This window comes from Mercenaria mercenaria, chromosome 10 (genome assembly GCF_021730395.1).
Source record: "Mercenaria mercenaria strain notata chromosome 10, MADL_Memer_1, whole genome shotgun sequence".
NCBI classification, from domain to species: domain Eukaryota; kingdom Metazoa; phylum Mollusca; class Bivalvia; order Venerida; family Veneridae; genus Mercenaria; species Mercenaria mercenaria.
Genome location: NC_069370.1, coordinates 24,238,185 through 24,257,030, shown reverse-complemented (window position 1 = coordinate 24,257,030; position 18,846 = coordinate 24,238,185). Strand labels below are relative to the sequence as shown.

At 35.2% G+C, this 18,846-nt stretch overlaps 1 protein-coding gene across 2 annotated transcripts; it reads left to right on the top strand.

The window, feature by feature from the left end:
• The first annotated feature begins 59 nt into the window (after positions 1–59).
• LOC123559635 (radial spoke head 1 homolog) lies at positions 60–18,242 on the top strand. 2 transcript variants are annotated; one of them, XM_053552530.1, is made up of 8 exons: positions 60–218; positions 4,669–4,793; positions 7,547–7,641; positions 8,736–8,962; positions 9,210–9,281; positions 12,222–12,387; positions 12,876–12,913; positions 17,627–17,764. In XM_053552530.1, the coding sequence occupies exons 1-7, from the start codon at positions 165–167 to the stop codon at positions 12,881–12,883; spliced, it is 747 nt and encodes a 248-aa protein (XP_053408505.1). In that variant the 5' UTR covers positions 60–164; the 3' UTR covers positions 12,884–12,913; positions 17,627–17,764. The 2 variants fall into 2 exon arrangements, with proteins under 2 accessions (XP_053408505.1, XP_045207541.1); XM_045351606.2 differs by lacking the exon at positions 12,876–12,913 and having other exon boundaries at positions 17,627–18,242.
• Positions 18,243–18,846: the final 604 nt, after the last annotated feature.

Sequence of the window (18,846 nt, the reverse complement as noted above, 5' to 3'; positions counted from 1 at the left end):
TATTCATATTTAATTCGCGAATTTATTGTCGAAACGTATTAGTTTGAGATCCAGTCAACCGGATGTTATGAAAACGTAGCAACGGTTTGATTACATCGGTTAAATCTTAGACAATCCGAGTGCAGTCACTTATTTTTCTGTTTTCGCAACACACAACCGTCAAAATGTCTGATGTTGGTTCTGAAGAATTTGAAGAGGAACAAGGGCCATACTTAGGGGTAAGTATTATTCATATGTTATTGTACCACCGAATTTGTAAATAAAATTGTACTTGTTGAAGTTGGTAACTTTTGGGAGCACTTGCACTTTAGACTAGAGGTCCCTGTAATAATGGTAGAGCTAGTTTAAAAAATGTCTTAAAAAAAAAAAATACGGGGTATCTTTATTTTAAATGAATGAAAATTAATGTACGTATTAAAAATCTGTGCAACTGGGTCCTGTCATGAAAACTTGTGTGTCAGATATCCCGGCACAACCAGTTTTCAACCGCTTAACAAGTTTTCTGTGCAGTTTTGTATAAATGCAAGTCGAAATCTTTGGTTTATTGTCTAACACTTTCTATCAGCATAAGTGCTATAAAACATACCATTTAAGTTTCAAGTTTTTAACTGATCGAATCCCTGGCAGGATGATTTTGAAAGCCATCAGTAGGAAGTCATGCTGAAAATTTACAACCTAAATTTGAACACAGGTGGTATTTTCCTTCCAGCAAAATGAAACGGCACTAAACTTTTACTGTAGTTTCATTACAACATGGCAAACATAATACACCCAAAATTCAGGTCTGGCAACAAACACTAAAACCAACATGGCAGATCAATATACTGTAGGTACTCTTGCCTAAATTGGCACCTAAATTACAGGGGGTAGGGTAAAGTAAATGGCAGCCAAAAGTTAGTGCATTATCTAAAGGACTATATCATGTGCTCAATTACTCAAGAGAACCAGGGTGTCACATCTGCTACATTGATAGCTGTCAAATATGACAATGTATTATATAGTCGGTAAGCTTTTGACACTCCAAATATTTCAAATTGCTTAGAAAATGAAAAAAATGTTGCAAGGACAGGCATCATGATTGCATTGTCAAAATAATTTAATAATAATATGCTTCACAATTATGGCAGTAAGCATGTGTTAAGCAATAAACATTTAATGCAAAAGATATATAAATACTGACATTGGCTTAAGCAAGAATAGGTAGTAGACAAGGAAAGATGCAGGTTTTTTAGTAATAAGAAAAACCTCATGAAAACACAGTACTGCTACATAAATGGAATTTATATAATTTTCTAAGTACCAAAACTGAAGGCGAATAGGTTCCTAACATGTTCTGTCTCTGCTGTAAACAGTGAAACAATCACAACTGATAAATTTGGCTTGTAAAGATTTTTATCATACAAAGTCCTAGGTGGTTGAAAATAGGTTGTGTTTGAAAATAGGTTGTGTGGGGATATATTTTGCCTTCAGCTGTGTTTCATGCTCCCAGTGTTATATCAGTTTTTATCACGTTTGGCGTCGCGGGAGTGTAATAAAGCCATTAAATAAAAATGATAATACACTAGTGTAATAAAGCTTTGACGTCGACGTCGTTTATAGTATAGGAGACGTTGGTCAAATTGACTTGTTTATATAGAAGAAGGAAGTAGAATTTTTGATGTTTCGACAGAAAAGGCTAACATGTGATAAAAAGAATATTACATTTGTGACTTTCCATATTGAATTTATTAAACTCGTTGAATAAAATTGATAAAATGCTCGGCAGAGCCTCGCATTTTATCATTTTATTCAACGAGTTTAATAAATTCAATACGAAAAGACACTCATGTAATATCCTCTATATATTGGTATCTTTTGAATATGTCAAATTACAAAAATGTGATTACATAATCATGACAAAAAACAATAGGCGGAATTGTCAGGTAATAGTCCCTTCTACAGAATGAAGAATGTTATATTCACTGACATACAGAAGCGATACTAAATCAACATATTTTTTTACTCCCTTGTATTTGTTCATTCTGTAAATAGAAGGGACTTTAACCGTATATTGTCCAATAAACCTAACGAAAGCACATCCAAACCGAATAAATGCATACTAACAGTCCAAGGTAAATGATGTCATTTTAAGTCCCACAATATATTGTTTTTTATCCTGGTATCCATTTTGGAAACAAAATATAGAATAAAAGAAGTCACAAGAAAATGTGTCTCTGTTTAGTGTTTATATACATGTTTTGGTAAAAATGCCAGACTTCCTATATATAAATTGAGCAAGGTCAAAAATATATGTTATTGTATTGCCACTTGAATGCCTTCAATAAAAATAAACATTTAGAAATTGATAAGAATTAGATCTGTGTGTAAATACGGTTACAAATAAACATGGATTTTTTCTGTTTCAGTGTACTTTTTTATTAGCTCATTAGCAAGTACCTATTTTTTCATGCTGTTCCTGATCTTCAACTTTCACTTTACCGTGAGTTATTCAAAAAAAAAGCCCCAGATTGATGATTTAACACAGATTAAATTTCAAAAGGAACCTGTGAAGTATTTTTAGGCTCCCCAAAGCATATAGTTGCCACCATGTCCGTCTGTTCATCATACTTCTTGTCTGGAGCATAACTCAAAAAGTATTTAAAGTACTTAAGTTGTAACTTCACACAATGATAGAGCTCATTGAGAGAAAAGTGCAGTAATAAGGAACAATAACTCTTTATGGTCCCATTTTTGAATCATCTCCCTTTTTGTAAAAAGCTTGTCAAGAGTCTTAGTCCAAAACTATGAAAGGGATTGACTTAATACTTTATTTAAGAAATAATTTATAGCAAAAGATTGTTTTAACACTATTAAATTATTTGTACGACGTATTACTGCCCGAGTGTATAAATAGTGTTAATACACGATTTTGCCATACATTATTTCGTTTCTAATATGCCCTTAATCTACAACAGTAGATAAAATATAGTAGCGCTCTTTCTTGGTCGCAGCAAAAACTTTGAAGTCATCGCACGTTAACGTGACATCATTCTAGCGTAAGTGTGTTTTAACAGAGAAAAGCATATTAGAATTATTGATAGAGGTTAGTGAGAGGAAGAGCAATGTCAAAGAACCATAACTCTAGCTAACCCCATTTTTGAATTATCTCCCCTTATGTGAAAAAAAGTTTGTCTGCAGCATAATTTGAAAACTGTAAGAAGGAATTACTTGATACTTCACACAAATTGAAAGGAAGTGCAGTAACCAGGACCTATAACTCTGCAGTAATAAGGAACCATAACTCTAGGTGGTCACAATTTTGAATTACCTCCCTTTATGTAAAAATGCTTGTCCGGAGCCTAAATCCAAAAAGTTCTATAAAGGGATCGACACGATACTTTACATATAGATAGAGGTCAGTTAGAGGATAATTTTGCAATGATAAAGAACCATAACTTTAGCTGATCCCATTTTTGAATTATCTCCCCTCGTGTGAAAGAAGCTTGTCCAGAGCATAACTTGAAAACTATATGAGAAATTAATTTAATACTTTACATGTTGATAGAAATCAGTGAGAGAAGAACAATATCTCTAGGTTACCCTGTTTTTGAAATATCTCCCTTTATGTATGAAAACCGTTCTGATGGTTTCTTGAAAAGTATATAAATAATTGACTCAATACTTGACACATTTATAGAGGTCAGAGAGAGGAAGTGCAATAACTAAGAACCATAACTCTACTGGCTCATTTTTAATTACCTCCCTTTGTGTTAAAAACTTCATCCAGAGCATCTGAACTATTAGAGATACTTTCTTCAAACTTTAAATTCTTATAGAACACATTGAAGGAGACTTGGTACATACGAAAAATAACTCTAGATTACACTATTTTTGTCGAGCCCGCTTGCGGTGAGCTCGATATAGTCATCACTTTTGGCGGGTCGGTGTATGTGCATGCGTCCGATTTTGTCCGGACCATAACTTTGACATGCATGGACCAAACTTGTTTATGTGTGGCACAAATGTTTACCTCAATGAGAAGGGGTGTGATGCGCAAACCCCATGTTTCTATCTCAAAGGTCAGGGTCACAGTTGGAGGTCAAAGGTCAAATTGAAGTTTGTCCGGACCATAACTTTGACATGCATCGACCAATCTTACTGATCTTTGGCATGAAAGTTTACCTCAATGAGAAAGAGTGTCATGCACAAACCCCATGTTCCTATCTCAAAGGTCAAGGTCACAGTTGGAGGTCAAAGTTCAAACTGAAGTTTGTCCGGAGCATTTCTTCTTTATGCCTTGTGGGATTTTGTTGTAACTTGGCATGAATGTTCACCATTATGAGATGGAGTGTCATTCACAAAAACCAGGTCCCTAGGTCTAAGGTCAAGGTCACACTTAGAGGCCAAAGGTGTTGGCAGGCTCGACATTCTGCCCATGGGCATGCGGAATGTATTTCTAGTTATCATATCTCCCTTATGTATAAAAGATTGGCGTGTCAGTTGAAAACTATAAAGGATTGACTTTATAGTTAACACATTTATTAAGGCCTTTGCCGGGAAGTGCAGTAACTAAGAACCATAACTCTATGACCCTGTTTTTGAATTCCCACCCCCCTTTAGATATTTGCTTCGGGGAGCATCCATTGTTGTTACCGATTGCCTTATTTTACCTGATTTTGAATTTTTCAGGAATATGAAGGTAGTAGAAATGACAAAGATGAGAGACATGGTCAAGGAAAAGCTACACTGCCAAATGGTGATACATATGAAGGATTGTATGAAAATGGAAAAAGACATGGTCATGGTGTTTACAGGTATGGCAGTTATATAAATTATGTTGCTGCATAATGGACTGGGATTTCTAGTGATTTCTCTGGTCAAATTTGTCCCTCATAATTTGTGTACAGATCACCATTACTTCATGGACCTAACTATTCAAGGTATTAACTTTAAACTTGGCATATAGGAAGGTGGTGAAAAGGGGATATGCACAGCATATGAACTTGGCCAGTAGGTCAAAGATCAAGGTCACAAATGGGGCTGGAAGGTCAAATTTGTCCACCATATATTGAGTCCAGAGCAAATCTTAATAATCATTCAAGATATTGACTTCAGACTTGGCATACAGGTAGATGGCAATGAGACAATGTGCAGAGCGTATAAACTTGGTCATGAAGACTAAGGTCTAGGTCACAAATTGATTTCAAACATTAAGTTTCCTTTGTATTTTGTGTCCAGAGCACAACTTTAAATAAAGGTGGATGTTGATGAGACGATTTGAAGAATGCAACAATCCACATTTTACTCCTTCCTCAAACCTCAACACCCACCTCTCTCCAACCACACCCACAAAATCAAACTTCAAAGGCTTCAAGGCTAGCAAACATTGCAATCTCGTAGAAAGGACTGCCTTCAGTATTATTGCACCAATTGTTGTTTATATAAAAATAAAAGGTTTTTTTCTACCTGTACAAAACATATAGTGAATGTAAAGAGTAGTGTCAACAGTAACATGCAATTTGTATTCAATTTGTATTCCATGAAGTCTTTTCTTTAAGCCACGCTACACTGAGCAATACAGTCGAATTTCGTTCTCTTAAACTCGATGAGACTGGCAAATTTGTTTGAATTATCGGTAGTTTGAGCCATCAAAGATTATATACGTTACATAGGGACTTTGCTGTGACCTGAGGATGAGTTTGAGAGAAGGGTGGTACTCGAATGATCCGAGTTCGAGTGAACAAATTTTGACTGTAGTTGAATATTTATTACTTTTATGATGCACAGTGCTATTATTTTAAAACATGTCATTGATTATAACTATAACTATAAAAAACAAGAGGGCCATGAGGGCCCTATATCGCTCACCTGTTATCATTGCACTTGAGGACAAGAAGGTATAGATATGTCAAAATACACCTAAAAATTGGAGGTACTATCCATGTTGTACCACAGAAAAGTGGTCTCGGTTTTTCCCTACAGCCAATAATAAAAAAGTTACTAAAAATAAGCTATTTATAGTAACGTAAAAGGGAAGTAATTAAAAGAAAATAAATTGTAAGTGAACAAAAGAAGGATCTGCCAAATAAATCTGTTGACATAAATGAAATTTCAGATCAGTATCTTCATTAGTTATGGAGATATACCCATTTTAATTTGAAATAAAGGGAGGTAATTTGACATAAAATCAGTCCATAGTTATCTACCCTGATTGTCTCAGTCCAACTAATAACAATAATGAAATTTCAAATAAGTCCCATAAGTACTTACTGATATAAATCCATTTTGATTACAATCAGGGGAGCCAATCAGATATAAAATAACTCTGGAACCTACATTTGGATCAGATTTGTCATGGAATCCAAGATTTATTGTTGTTGAAGATATTTTGGAAGTTTGTATCGAATTAAAACCATAAATGAAGTCTCTATATGGCTGCAAAAGCCAAAATAGCCAATACCTGACCTTCAAGGGGCCATAACTCTGGAACCCATGATGGAATCTCGCCAGTTGAAGAAAGGAAGCAAGATCTTGTGGTGATACAAGTTGTGTGCAAGTTTGGTTAAAATCAAATCATAAATGAAGCTGCTATTGTGCAGACAAGGTCAAAATAGCTAATTTTGGCCCTTTCAGGGGCCATAACTCTGGAACCCATTAAGCCAACTGGCTGGTTCAAGAAAGGAACCGAGATCTTATGGTGACACAAGTTTTGTGCAAGTTTGATTAAATTCAAATCATAAATGAAGCTGCTATTGTGCAGACAAAGTCAAAATAGCTAATTCTGGCCATATCAGGGGCCATAACTGTGGAACCCATTAAGGAATCTCGCCAGTTCAAGAAAGGAACCAAGATCTTATGGTGATACAAGTTGTGTGCAAGTTTGGTTAAAATAAAATCATAAATGAAGTTGCTATAGTGCAGACAAGGTCAAATTAGCTAATTCTGGCCCTTTCAGGGGCCATAACTCTGGAATCCATAATGGAATCTGGCCAGTTCAAGAAAGAAACCGAGATCTTATGGTGATACAAGTTGTTTGCAAGTTTGGTTAAAATCAAATCATAAATAAAGCTGCTATTGTGCAGACAAGGTCAAAATAGCTAATTTTGGCCCTTTCAGGGGCCATAACTCTGGAACCCATTATTGAATCTGGCCAGTTCAAGTAAGGAACCGAGATCTTATGGTGATACAAGTTGTGTGCAAGTTTGGTTAAAATAAAATCATAAATGAAACCACTATCGCGCAGACAAGAAATTGTTGACGGACTGACGCACGGATGATGGACGAAGGGTGATCACAAAAGCTCACCTTGTCACTATGTGACAGGTGAGCTAAAAATATGCACCACAAAACTGAGAAAAATGAAACTGAAATAAAACTTTCGCTTGCTTGTTCCATCTTTTATTGAAAATGTTCCCTCTATTAAACAGTTTCTTTTGGCCTAAATCACTCAAAAACTTGAAATACTAGTATGATACTTTTTAGTGCTGAAGTATATTTTTGTTTGCTACTTTTTTTCTTATAAAGTTAGAGGTTGCATTATTAACCGAGTAATAAAAATAAATTTCAGATTTAAGAATGGTTCCAGATACACAGGCGAATATATCAAAAACAAGAAACATGGCAATGGTACTTTTATATATCCAGATGGTTCAAGATACGAAGGTACGTAAGTTTCTGTACAAATATTATTATTAGTGCCCAGCTGTATTTCTCTTTTTCCTTCATTCTAAATATCTAATGTTGTCCTGAAAGCTGGTCAGCTAATAAGAAAAAAAAACAGTTGAGAAGTTAAAAGTGTGTAGAACAGGGCATAAGGGTATGAAATTAGCAGAGAGAGAAAATACCCTACCAGGGTTTCAGTTTATTAAATTGTGATATGGATTTTCATAATAATAAGTTTAAGTCAAATTGATATATTGTCACCAAATTTGGTGTATAAAGGGCTTATATAAAGTTCTGGTTGGAAGTGTATCTAGGGATGTTGGGATCAAGGTCAAGGTTGCTGTTGCTGAAAATAGAAATATGATATACAGTCAGTAACTCAGTTATGGGATGAATGTTGCCATGGAATTTAATACAGGGGTAGCTTTCAGGGATAAAAAGTCTAGGGAGACCTAGTTGGGGATTGCATTTCAGCTCCGTATTGTCAGTGTCAAGGTCACTGGAACTGAAAATAAGAAAAAAATGTGTTTAGCCAATAGCCTCAATTTGCATTGATCTATTCTGACTAGACTTGGGATATATTTTAAATAATAATGACCTAGACCTAGAAGCCCAAAATACAAACCCAAGTTAGATATTCATACTGTGAATTGGGATGGTGTGGTAAATAAGAAAATAAAGCTGATCACTGTGATCAGTAATTCAATTTTGGAACAAAATATTATGATGAAACTTTGTATGCAGGTGCTTTCTTCATTTTCAAATTTGAATATAGATCTCCATTTACACAGGGTAAGTATATATAAAGAATATTTGACATAGAGAAAAAGTTGAAGAATTGAAATGTGGTGCATGTGTTAAATTGTTTTTAAAAATAATAATATTATCATAAAGTCTGTTGTGTTCAGAACTTCAGAAAATTTGTCTCAGATGCTTATCTCCTTTTAAAACACTGCTTTTATACTTTTAAAACATTCATGTCTAAATTACAAAATACAGTAGTTATCAGACTTTAAAAGTTCAAGCTTCATTTTTATCGTTTTAAATGTCAATTTAATGTTTAACATTAAGGTATTATAATATATTTTCGACAGGTAGCTGGGTAGATGACCAGAGGTGCGGTTTTGGTAAATATTTTTATGTAAATGGTGATACATATGAGGGTGAATGGTTGAATCATGTAAGACATGGACAAGGTTCATACACATATGCTGCCACTGGTACAAAATATGTAGGAACTTGGAACCTTGGAAAGAGAGACGGACATGGAGAACTTGTACATGCTAATCATAAGTATGTAGGAGTTTTCAAAGAGGACAGAGTAAGTTGATAACATTTATAGTATATATCCAAGTCAGGTAGAGTCTAAGAGAGAATCCTTTACTGAATTGTATACAATTATTTGTAGTTTTTGATAAGATGTCCAATATTTCTATAAATGCTGTAAGCGCACCTTTATCCTTAAAAATTTTGATATAAAAAAAATGTGTACATTTAAACACAGCAATATTCACTTCAGATGTCCATTTTAACATAATTAATGTGTGTAAAATCATTTTCTGTTTTAGCCAATGGGAAAGGGCAAATATGTTTTTGATATTGGCTGTGAACAGCATGGTGAATATTTAGGCATTGAGCAGGTAAGATTTCTGTTTCTGCAAACATTGTAAAATGCCTTCAACTCAACACAATGAACATAATCCACTTAAAGTGTTGGACACTTAATACAGTTATAACTTTATGTATAATACATAGAGGATACTACATGAGTGATTTCTCATATGGAATTTATTAAATAAGTTGAATGAAATTTTAAAAAAACACGTGAGGTTCTGTCTTGCAAATTATCAGTTTTATTCGATGCGTTTAACAGATTCTTTGTGGAAGGGCAAAAATATAATATTCTTTTTATCACAAAAATTGTTAGCTTTTCCTGCTAAAACTTCAAAATTTATTCTTTCTTTACTTATGATAGACCACAACAATTACTAACAATGACATCAGTTTCACAGCTTTATCACAGTAGCATAATATGAAATTTATATAGTGGCTACGACGTCAAACATTTGAAAAACAATTTTTATGCCCCCGAAGGGAGGCATATAGTTTTTGAACCGTCTGTCGGTCCGTCGGTCTGTCAGTCTGTCGGTCTGTCAGTCTGTCCGCAATTTTCGTGTCCGGTCCATATCTTTGTCATCGATGGATGGATTTTCAAATAACTTGGCTGAATGTGTACCACAGTAAGACGACGTGTCACGCGCAAGACCCAGGTCCGTAGCTCAAAGGTCAAGGTCACACTTAGACATTAAAGGATAGTGCATTGATGGGCGTGTCCGGTCCATATCTTTGTCATTGATGGATGGATTTTCAAATAACTTGGCATGAATGTGTACCACAGTAAGACGACGTGTCGCGCGCAAGACCCAGGTCCGTAGCTCAAAGGTCAAGGTCACACTTAGACTTTAAAGGATAGTGCTTTGATGGGTGTGTCCGGTTTATATCTTTGTCATCCATGGATGGATTTTCAAATAACTTGGCATGAATGTGTACCACAGTAAGACGACGTGTCGCGCGCAAGACCCAGGTCCGTAGCTCAAAGGTCAAGGTCACACTTAGACTTTAAAGGATAGTGCTTTGATGGGTGTGTCCGGTTTATATCTTTGTCATCCATGGATGGATTTTCAAATAACTTGGCATGAATGTGTACCACAGTAAGACGACGTGTCGCGCGCAAGACCCAGGTCCGTAGCTCAAAGGTCAAGGTCACACTTAGACGTTAAAGGATAGTGCATTGATGGGCGTGTCCGGTCCATATCTTTGTCATCCAATGATGGATTTTCAAATAACTTGGCATGAATGTGTACCACAGTAAGACGACGTGTCGTGCGCAAGACCCAGGTCCGTAGCTCAAAGGTCAAGATCACACTTAGACGTTAAAGGTCATTTTTCATGATAGTGCATTGATGGGTGTGTCCGGTCCATATCTTTGTCATTCATGCATGGATTTTAAAATAACTACGCATGAATGTGTGACACAGTAAGACGACGTGTTGCGCGCAAGACCCAGCTCCGTAGGTCAAAGGTCCTAAACTCTTAACATCGGCCATAACTGTTCATTCAAAGTGCCATCGGGGGCATGTGTCATCCTATGGAGACAGCTCTTGTTTTAATGTGAATTGTGAATGCTGTGTATTTCTTAGAACCCTCCCTTGCATAAGTACCACTGATTTATTGCTTACAGTGGGATATTGTTGTGGTAAACACAATCAACACATGTCAGGTCTTGACTCAGCGGAGATGTTGGCTTATAACTTTTAAGCTTTTTAACTTTTTATGCTCCTGTTTTGGGACAAGTAATTTTGTCTTCCTTTGTCAACCTGCCTGTCCTGTCTGTGCATTAAAGGCTTGATGTCATATATTACTCAAAAAGTGTTTAACCTAGAGGCATGAAAGTTTACTCTAATAATTAGTATGTGCTTAGTAACAAAAGACATTTTGTTAAAATTATGTCCCTTAAAATTTAACATAAAATTACAGGTTAAAGATTTACATATAAGCAGGTTTCTCAAAAATTAATCGGTCAAATTCTTTCAGACTTCACACATATCTTTAGCATCATGAGTTGACTCCTGGGGTCAAGTTACACAACTCTAACTTCTAATGTTATTTTTCAGTATTATGCCCCTTTTTAACATAGAAATTTTGTGACTGTTGTGCATGTAAGTGAGTTTTTCAGAATTACTTGACCAAATATTTTCTGATTTTCTACACATCTTTGGCACCATAGGATGACATGTTTCATAACTCTGGGTTACAGTTTAGCAATATTATACCCCTTTTTCAACTTAAATAATTTTGCTACAGCATGTCAGTTTGTCCATCCATCCATCATGTCTGCTGCGTATCTTTTGAACCGCTGGGAAAAATTTCATAAATTTTAAGACTAGCATCTGTTGTGAACCTAATCAAGACTATATGAGCCGTGCCATGAGAAAACCAACATAGTGGGTTTGCGACCAGCATGGATCCAGACCAGCCTGCGCATCCGCGCAGTCTGGTCAGGATCCATGCTGTTCGGTTTTAAAGCCTATTGGAATTGGAGAAACTGTTAGCGAACAGCATGGATCCTGGCCAGACTGCGCGGATGCGCAGGCTGGTCTGGATCCATGCTGGTCGCAAATCCATTATGTTGGTTTTCTCTTGGCACGGCTCATATGTACAGCTCACAACCAAGGTCAATAGGTCCTAGGTCAAAGTCGGACTTGAAGGTTAAAAAGGTCCATCTCAGCTCCACTATTATTGTTTAAATCGTTAGGAAGATTTTCATTAACTATCATCCATTGTTTACAACATGCAGAGTGCTTAATGCCATTTTTACATTACTGTAATAGACACTCTGATAAACTTAAAACAAAAGGCATTAAAAATTGTTTTAATTTGGCAGGGTTCTGCAAATAATATTGTCACTTTAGTTTCATCTATGGGAAGTTTAAACATTATTTTTTCAAATTAGAAAAAAAAAATGACATTCTGGTTTCTGATAGTAAATTGAAAGTTCAAAAATTATTCAACTTGTAAAGGACAAAGAAGAAAAGGGTGACGATGATGAAGCCCAACCAAACATAATCTCCAAATGGAAAGCTGGTATTGTAACTGGTATTCATCTTGCATCAGAAGATGACGACCTTGAAGATATACAGCCAGAGGGAAGGACTTCGGCAACAGGGGAGGCAACTGGTGAACAAGGTTAGTTAAAGTAGAACTAGTGTGTTCATGACAGTTTTGTTTCACTGTGTCAGAGTGGTCAATAAGACACCGAAACTAGGTGATTCCATTGCCTGTATAGGTTTGAAAGTTTTCGATTTTAAGAAGAACTGCCAAAACAAATAAAAAACTTTCCTGTTCAAACCCTTAATTTTAAAATGTTATTGACCACCCTGGTATATACTAATTTCTTTCTTGCTCTCTCTCTCTCTCTCTAATAAATCTCATTTGCTTATCTTACTTTACCAGGTCAGTAATATTTTAAAAATGGCCTTGCAGACTTTTTTCCTTAATATTTCTGTCATATTTCCTATTCTATACAAAACATAATTATTTACATTTGTTAAACGGAGAAGGCTAAAATAGCTTCAGTTGGTGCTGTTGTTTCTTTAATAAGCTTTATAGATAGCTTGAAAGTAGTACATCATTATTTTCATCAGTCTATTAACTCACTATTATCATTTTAACAGAGGACTAACAACGGGATCACATCCCAGGTTGTTGCAAGGTAATCATCATGTACACTAATAAATATATTTATCCTTTCATTTATAGCTCACCCTTGAGTACTCAAGGGTGTGAGCTGTTGTGATCACCAATTATCCGTCATCACATTATCTGTTGTCTGTCCTCTGTCCTATTATCCCCCACGAGACAGGAAGCTTATTGGAAGTATAATTGAGTCATGCACACATCCTTCCACCCTAATTCTTTTCCAGGGGCGTATCTCAGAAACAGTGTTCGCCATCACATAGGAGGCCAAAGGTCAAATAGCTTAATTTTCGTCTGCTCCATATTTTCTTAACCTCTGAAAGGATCATCATAAAGCTAGCACAAACTGTTTACCAGTCAAGACATGTCTTTTAGTCAAAGGTCCATCCATCTGTCTGTAATTCCTTTCTGTAGACCTATCTCTGAAACCATTTTTAAATAATAACCAGCATAAATGCTGAAAGATCAAGTAGTTTTATTTTCTTTGTGCTTCATATCATGTAAACCGTGGGAAGTACTTTTATATAACTAGCATCAAGATGATGAGCAAGTATACAACCCTGGTCACTAGATCCAAGGTCAGGGTTACACGTGTTGGTATAAGGTCATGATCACCTTCCCTTTAAAAGTTCACCATAGAACCTACTGTCTTCCTCAGTGTTAGCTCTAGTTTCCATTGTCAAAACATCTTGAGCAGTTATTACAAAATTAACATGGCTAGAAGGTTTCAGAAATGATTGTTTATAGTCAAGAATGTGTCAGTTATACAAGAGTGAAATAAAACCAGAGTTATTGCCACTGATTTTGTTAAAATAGCTGTTTTTTCTCTTTGTTATAGAACTCATATAGATATTTAAAGCTTAAATAAGTTATTTTGGTGAGCGTTATAAGGCCATCATGGCCCTCATGACCCTCATGTTGAAGTTAGCAAATGCTGTTATACGAGTTAGAAAAACAGACATGTGTATACTGTATAAAGCATATTCACAAAATAATTCTGCTGTTTTATTTTTTAATTTTATGAAGTATTTGTGAATTTCTTCCTAATGATAGGAAATCAAAACATGTATCTTTTTTTTTTTCGATCCATAGTAGGAACTTTTTAGGCATTACACCCATCATTTTAACCTCCACTGAATACTCTTCATTTGCCATATATTTTATATCAGAATAAATCATCTAGCCTCTGGCCTGTGCTGGATGCAGTATTGCTGTTGTCCTTCCATCTACTATGTAATTGTTACAGCATCTAGCCTAATGCAGCATCACTCTACAATATAATCATAAGTAATATCTATTCATTTCTTACCTAAAGCAGTGCAAAAATGAAACACCTTTATATATGAGCCACACCATGAAACAAGAGGGCCAAGATGACCCTAGGATGCTCACCTGAGAAACACACCATAACAGTGTAAACATGTTTGACCTAGTGATTTCATGGAAACAAATATTCTGACCAATTTTCATTAAAATTGGTGCAAAAATCTTGAGTGTAAACAAGTATTTTCTTTGATTTGACCTAGTGACCTAGTTTTTGACCCCAGATGACCCATTTTCAAACTTGGCCTAGATTTCATCAAGGCTATTATTCTGACAAAATTTCATGAAGATCAGTTGAAAAATACAGCCTCTATCACATACACAAGGTTTTTCTTTGACTTGAACTAGTAAACTAGTTTTTGACCCCAGATGACCTGTATTTGACATTGATCTAGATTTCATCAAGGTAATCATTCTGACCAAATTTTATGAATATCAAGTGTTAAATGCAGCCCCTATTGTGTACACAAGGTTTTTCTTGTTTTTGACACCAGATGACCCATATTTAATCTTGACCTAGATTTCATCCAGACAAATATTGTGATCAAATTTCATGAAGATTTGGTGTAAAATGCAGTCCCTATTGCATACACAAGCTTTTTTCTTGATATGACCTAGTGACCTAGTTTTTGACCCAAGATGACCCATATTCAAACTTGGCCTAGATTTCATCAAGGTAATCAATCTGACAAAATTTCATGAAGATCAGTTGAAAAAATACAGCCTCTATCGCATACACAAGGCTTTTCTTTGGTTGACCTAGTGACCTACTTTTCGACCCTAGATGACCCATTTTCAAACTTAACCTAGATTTCATCAAGGCAATCATTCTGACCAAATTTCATGAAAATCAATTGAAAAATACAGTCCCTATCGCATACACATGATTTTTCTATATTTTGACCTAGTGACCTAGTTTTTGACCTCAGATGACCCATATTCAAACTCAACCTAGATTTCATCAAGGCAATCATTCCGACCAAATTTCATGAAGATCATTGAAAAATACAGCCTCTATGGCATACACAAAGTTTTTCCTTGATTTGACCTGGTGACCTAGTTTCTGAACCCAGATAAACCATTTTCGAACTTGGCCTAGATTTCATCAAGATTATTATTCTGACCAAAATTCATGAAGATCAATTGAAAAATACAGCCTGTATCGCATACACAAGGTTTTTCTTTGATTTGACCTAGTGACCTAGTTTTTGACCCAAGATGACCCATTTTCTAACTCGGCCTAGATTTTATCAAGGTAATCATTCTGACTAAATTTCATGAAGATCAGTTGAAAAATACAGCCGCTATCGCATACACAAGCTAAATGTTGACAGACGACAGAAAGACAGACGACGGTAATCGAGCGATCACAAAAACTCACCCGAGCATTGCGCATTTGCAACCAGCATGGATACAGACCAGACTGCGCAGACCATGCTGTTCGTTTTCAAAGCCTATTGCAATTAGAGAAACCGTCAGCGAACAGCATGGATCCTGACCAGACTGCGGCGATGCCCAGACTTGATCCAGGCTGGTCGCATATGCACCGTGTTGGTTTTCTCATGGTGAGGCTCATAATTATGCTCTTTGTTCCTTGTAGTATACTTCTTGATTAAAAAAAAAGAATTTAACTAAATATACAGATGATAAAACTAACTCAGAGCTATGTATAGTTGTTCACTTTTAAAATGTCATTTCTGTTTAAGGTGTTAAATTTCCTCTGCTTCGTTTTAAATAGGCCAAAACTTTTTTCTTTCACTACTAATTTAATATAATCGGCTATAGACATGTAATTGTTCATAATTATTTTCCTGTTGTGGTTCAAGCGCAACAAGAACCACACTGTTGATTTTTTTTATGTTATAGATAGAGTTTATGAAGTGTAATTTTCGTGAAAAAGAAACCGATAGGGAGGGGAACAGAGTGTAGCGGAGTGACTGACTGAGGTTTCCTTTTCTCAAAGAATTCTCTTCATGGACTCAATCTGACATAGTGTGAAATTTACGTTTGACCAATCAGAGGCATCCAGTTGATGCTCTTAGGGTGTACAGCCGCTCTTCAAAAATTACTGCTACAGTCATATTGGTCTTCAAGAAAAAGAAGCCACATTTTTTAGAAAATAACTCGCTCTGATTGCTAAAAAAAATAGGTTGCACACTATTCTAGAGCTGGTGTTTTTTTCTATTTCATGTTTAAAATGTTTGGTTTTCTATTCATATATGAAAAATCCATGCGCATTTAAGTTAAAACACAGCAATAGTGATGTCGCAACATATTATTTGGCGGAGGCCAAAGGCCTTTTAGTCTTATTCATTATCTTTTGAGAAACATTTTGATAAGTGATATACAGTATATTCATGTCTGTATAGCTTTTGCTATTCTCAGTTTTTGTTATGTTTCACACATCCTATTTATCATTGGTTTACTTTTGGAAGTGCTTTAAAGTGCTAATTATATCAACAAACATTGCAACTCACTGACATGTGAGTGATTCATTGCACTATGGCTTTTTCTATATTATACTCGCTTATCATTATGCACCTTTCAATGTTTTGCCTCTGTTAGTGGGTGGTGGGGATACACATGACTTTAGACAGAAGCCGTTACTTGATGTGCAGGATTTCGACGAACAATGGGGTGTTGTCGGAAATAGATGTGACTGGATTTTAGATCCCGGGAGAAGGGAATATAGGCTCATCTTCTTTATCTAAAATGTAATTGAAAAACTTCCAGTGGCTGCAGCATACACCAGGACCCATTTTAAATGTCAGTAACTAACCTTTCCTTGAAAAATATTGTCAAAGCTGGACAGAAATCAAAACAAAAAAGGGGGTCATTTTTTGATGCTAGAAAAATATCTTCATTCAAACAAATTTTTGCTCCATTTTGTGTCTGTATACATTTACTTTTTCTAATTCTCCTTGGGTAGCATGCTGCCAACTCCCTGGGGCAAAACATTGATAGGTGCATTACGTAGAAATATCAAAAATAAAAACCATACAAATCAATATAGAATGTTAATTTGAATTTTTAGTTAATTCTTCCTGCATGAACTTTCTTTTATTAAACTAATTTTAAGTTATGTAATGTCTTTATATTTTGTATTTTCTAGTCCTGTATTAATTCTTTTTACAGCCTCTTTTGTATAACAACATTACCAAATGCGAGAAAATTTTAAGCTGAATTTTTACATGTTGGCAATTTTTATATTGCAAATAAAATGTTATTTTGAAACTGAACATAATGCTATTATATTTAAGCAAGAAGTAATACCATATATCCATGTAACCAAAAGTAAAAATTAAAAAAAAAAATCACGAAATTAGTTATTTGTTTTTAGTTACTATATATTTTCTAGTATTTGTTACCATTAAAAACCATATTTGAGGATTATCGATTATTTCAGAAGGAACAAAAACACCAGAACAAACAGAGACACAAGAACAACAAGATAAACCACCATCTCCTGTTCAAGCTGAGAAAACAGGGGAAAACCTGGATGGTGCTGGGAACCAAGAAGAGGAAGCACCTGCTGAGCCAAAACAGGAACCAGCAGAATCTGGGAATCAGGAAGAGGCTCAGGAAGCTCAGGAGGCGGAGTCATAAACAATTTAACATCTCATATCAACCATGACTTTACTCTCTCAATATTTATTTCTATTTTATGGACTCAATGGTCAGGACACTGTGGAGATGTAACATAAAGGTAGCTGGTACCTGCAAAGGCATTTCTTGTTAATATTTGTTGCGGGCCAGAAAAAAAATCTAAGTATGGCACTTAAGAGTTATTTTTAAAGCCTCATAACTTTAAAAGGAAGATAAGGTTGGTCAAACTAAGAAATCATGAAACACAGTAAAGCTAATTAAAGATAATTGTTATATTTGTGTCTCGGTCTGTGCTGTGTATATTGTTTAAGATATTTAAGATATTCATAATATGCTCATTATTTTCAGAATATAATTTTGATGAATTCTGTTTTGTATGATTCTTTTACAAGAAACAATAAAATGTTAGAAAGTAATTATTTAAGTTTCATAGTGACTCTTTCAGTAATATCAGCCATAAAGAGTTGGTGGTTGATAGGCTTTGAATTCGATATCATAAAAAAGATAGCAAAATGTTTAGTATGTAAACCTTTTTTATTTACAGAGCACCTTATTAACTCGCAACAAAGTGAGCTACTGTGGTCTGTCAACTTTTTTTCAAACATCTAAAACCATATGTTGGAAATTGACCTGATCAATATTCCTTGACCAAAACTGTTCGATCATTTCTGTTTGGTTACACATACTGTGAAATCATTTAATTTCGTGGGCAAGAAATTTCGTGGTTTTGGTCAAAATGGCAATTTCGTGGGGATATTAATTCGTGGATTACAACTTTTGAACATAAAGTGAATGGGAATTTTACTTGTTCGTTGGGATTAAATTTCGCGGATTGACTCAACCAGGAAATCCACGAAAATTAGTCCCCAACGAATATTAATGATTTCACAGTAGGTGCCAAAAACTAGAAATGTCTTGATATGATATCTCCTAGCTCACTGATCCAATCTTGAAATAATTTCAAAGAAATTTTCTTAGGTGACACTTTACCAAGATTATTCAGATTATAACGATGCTTAA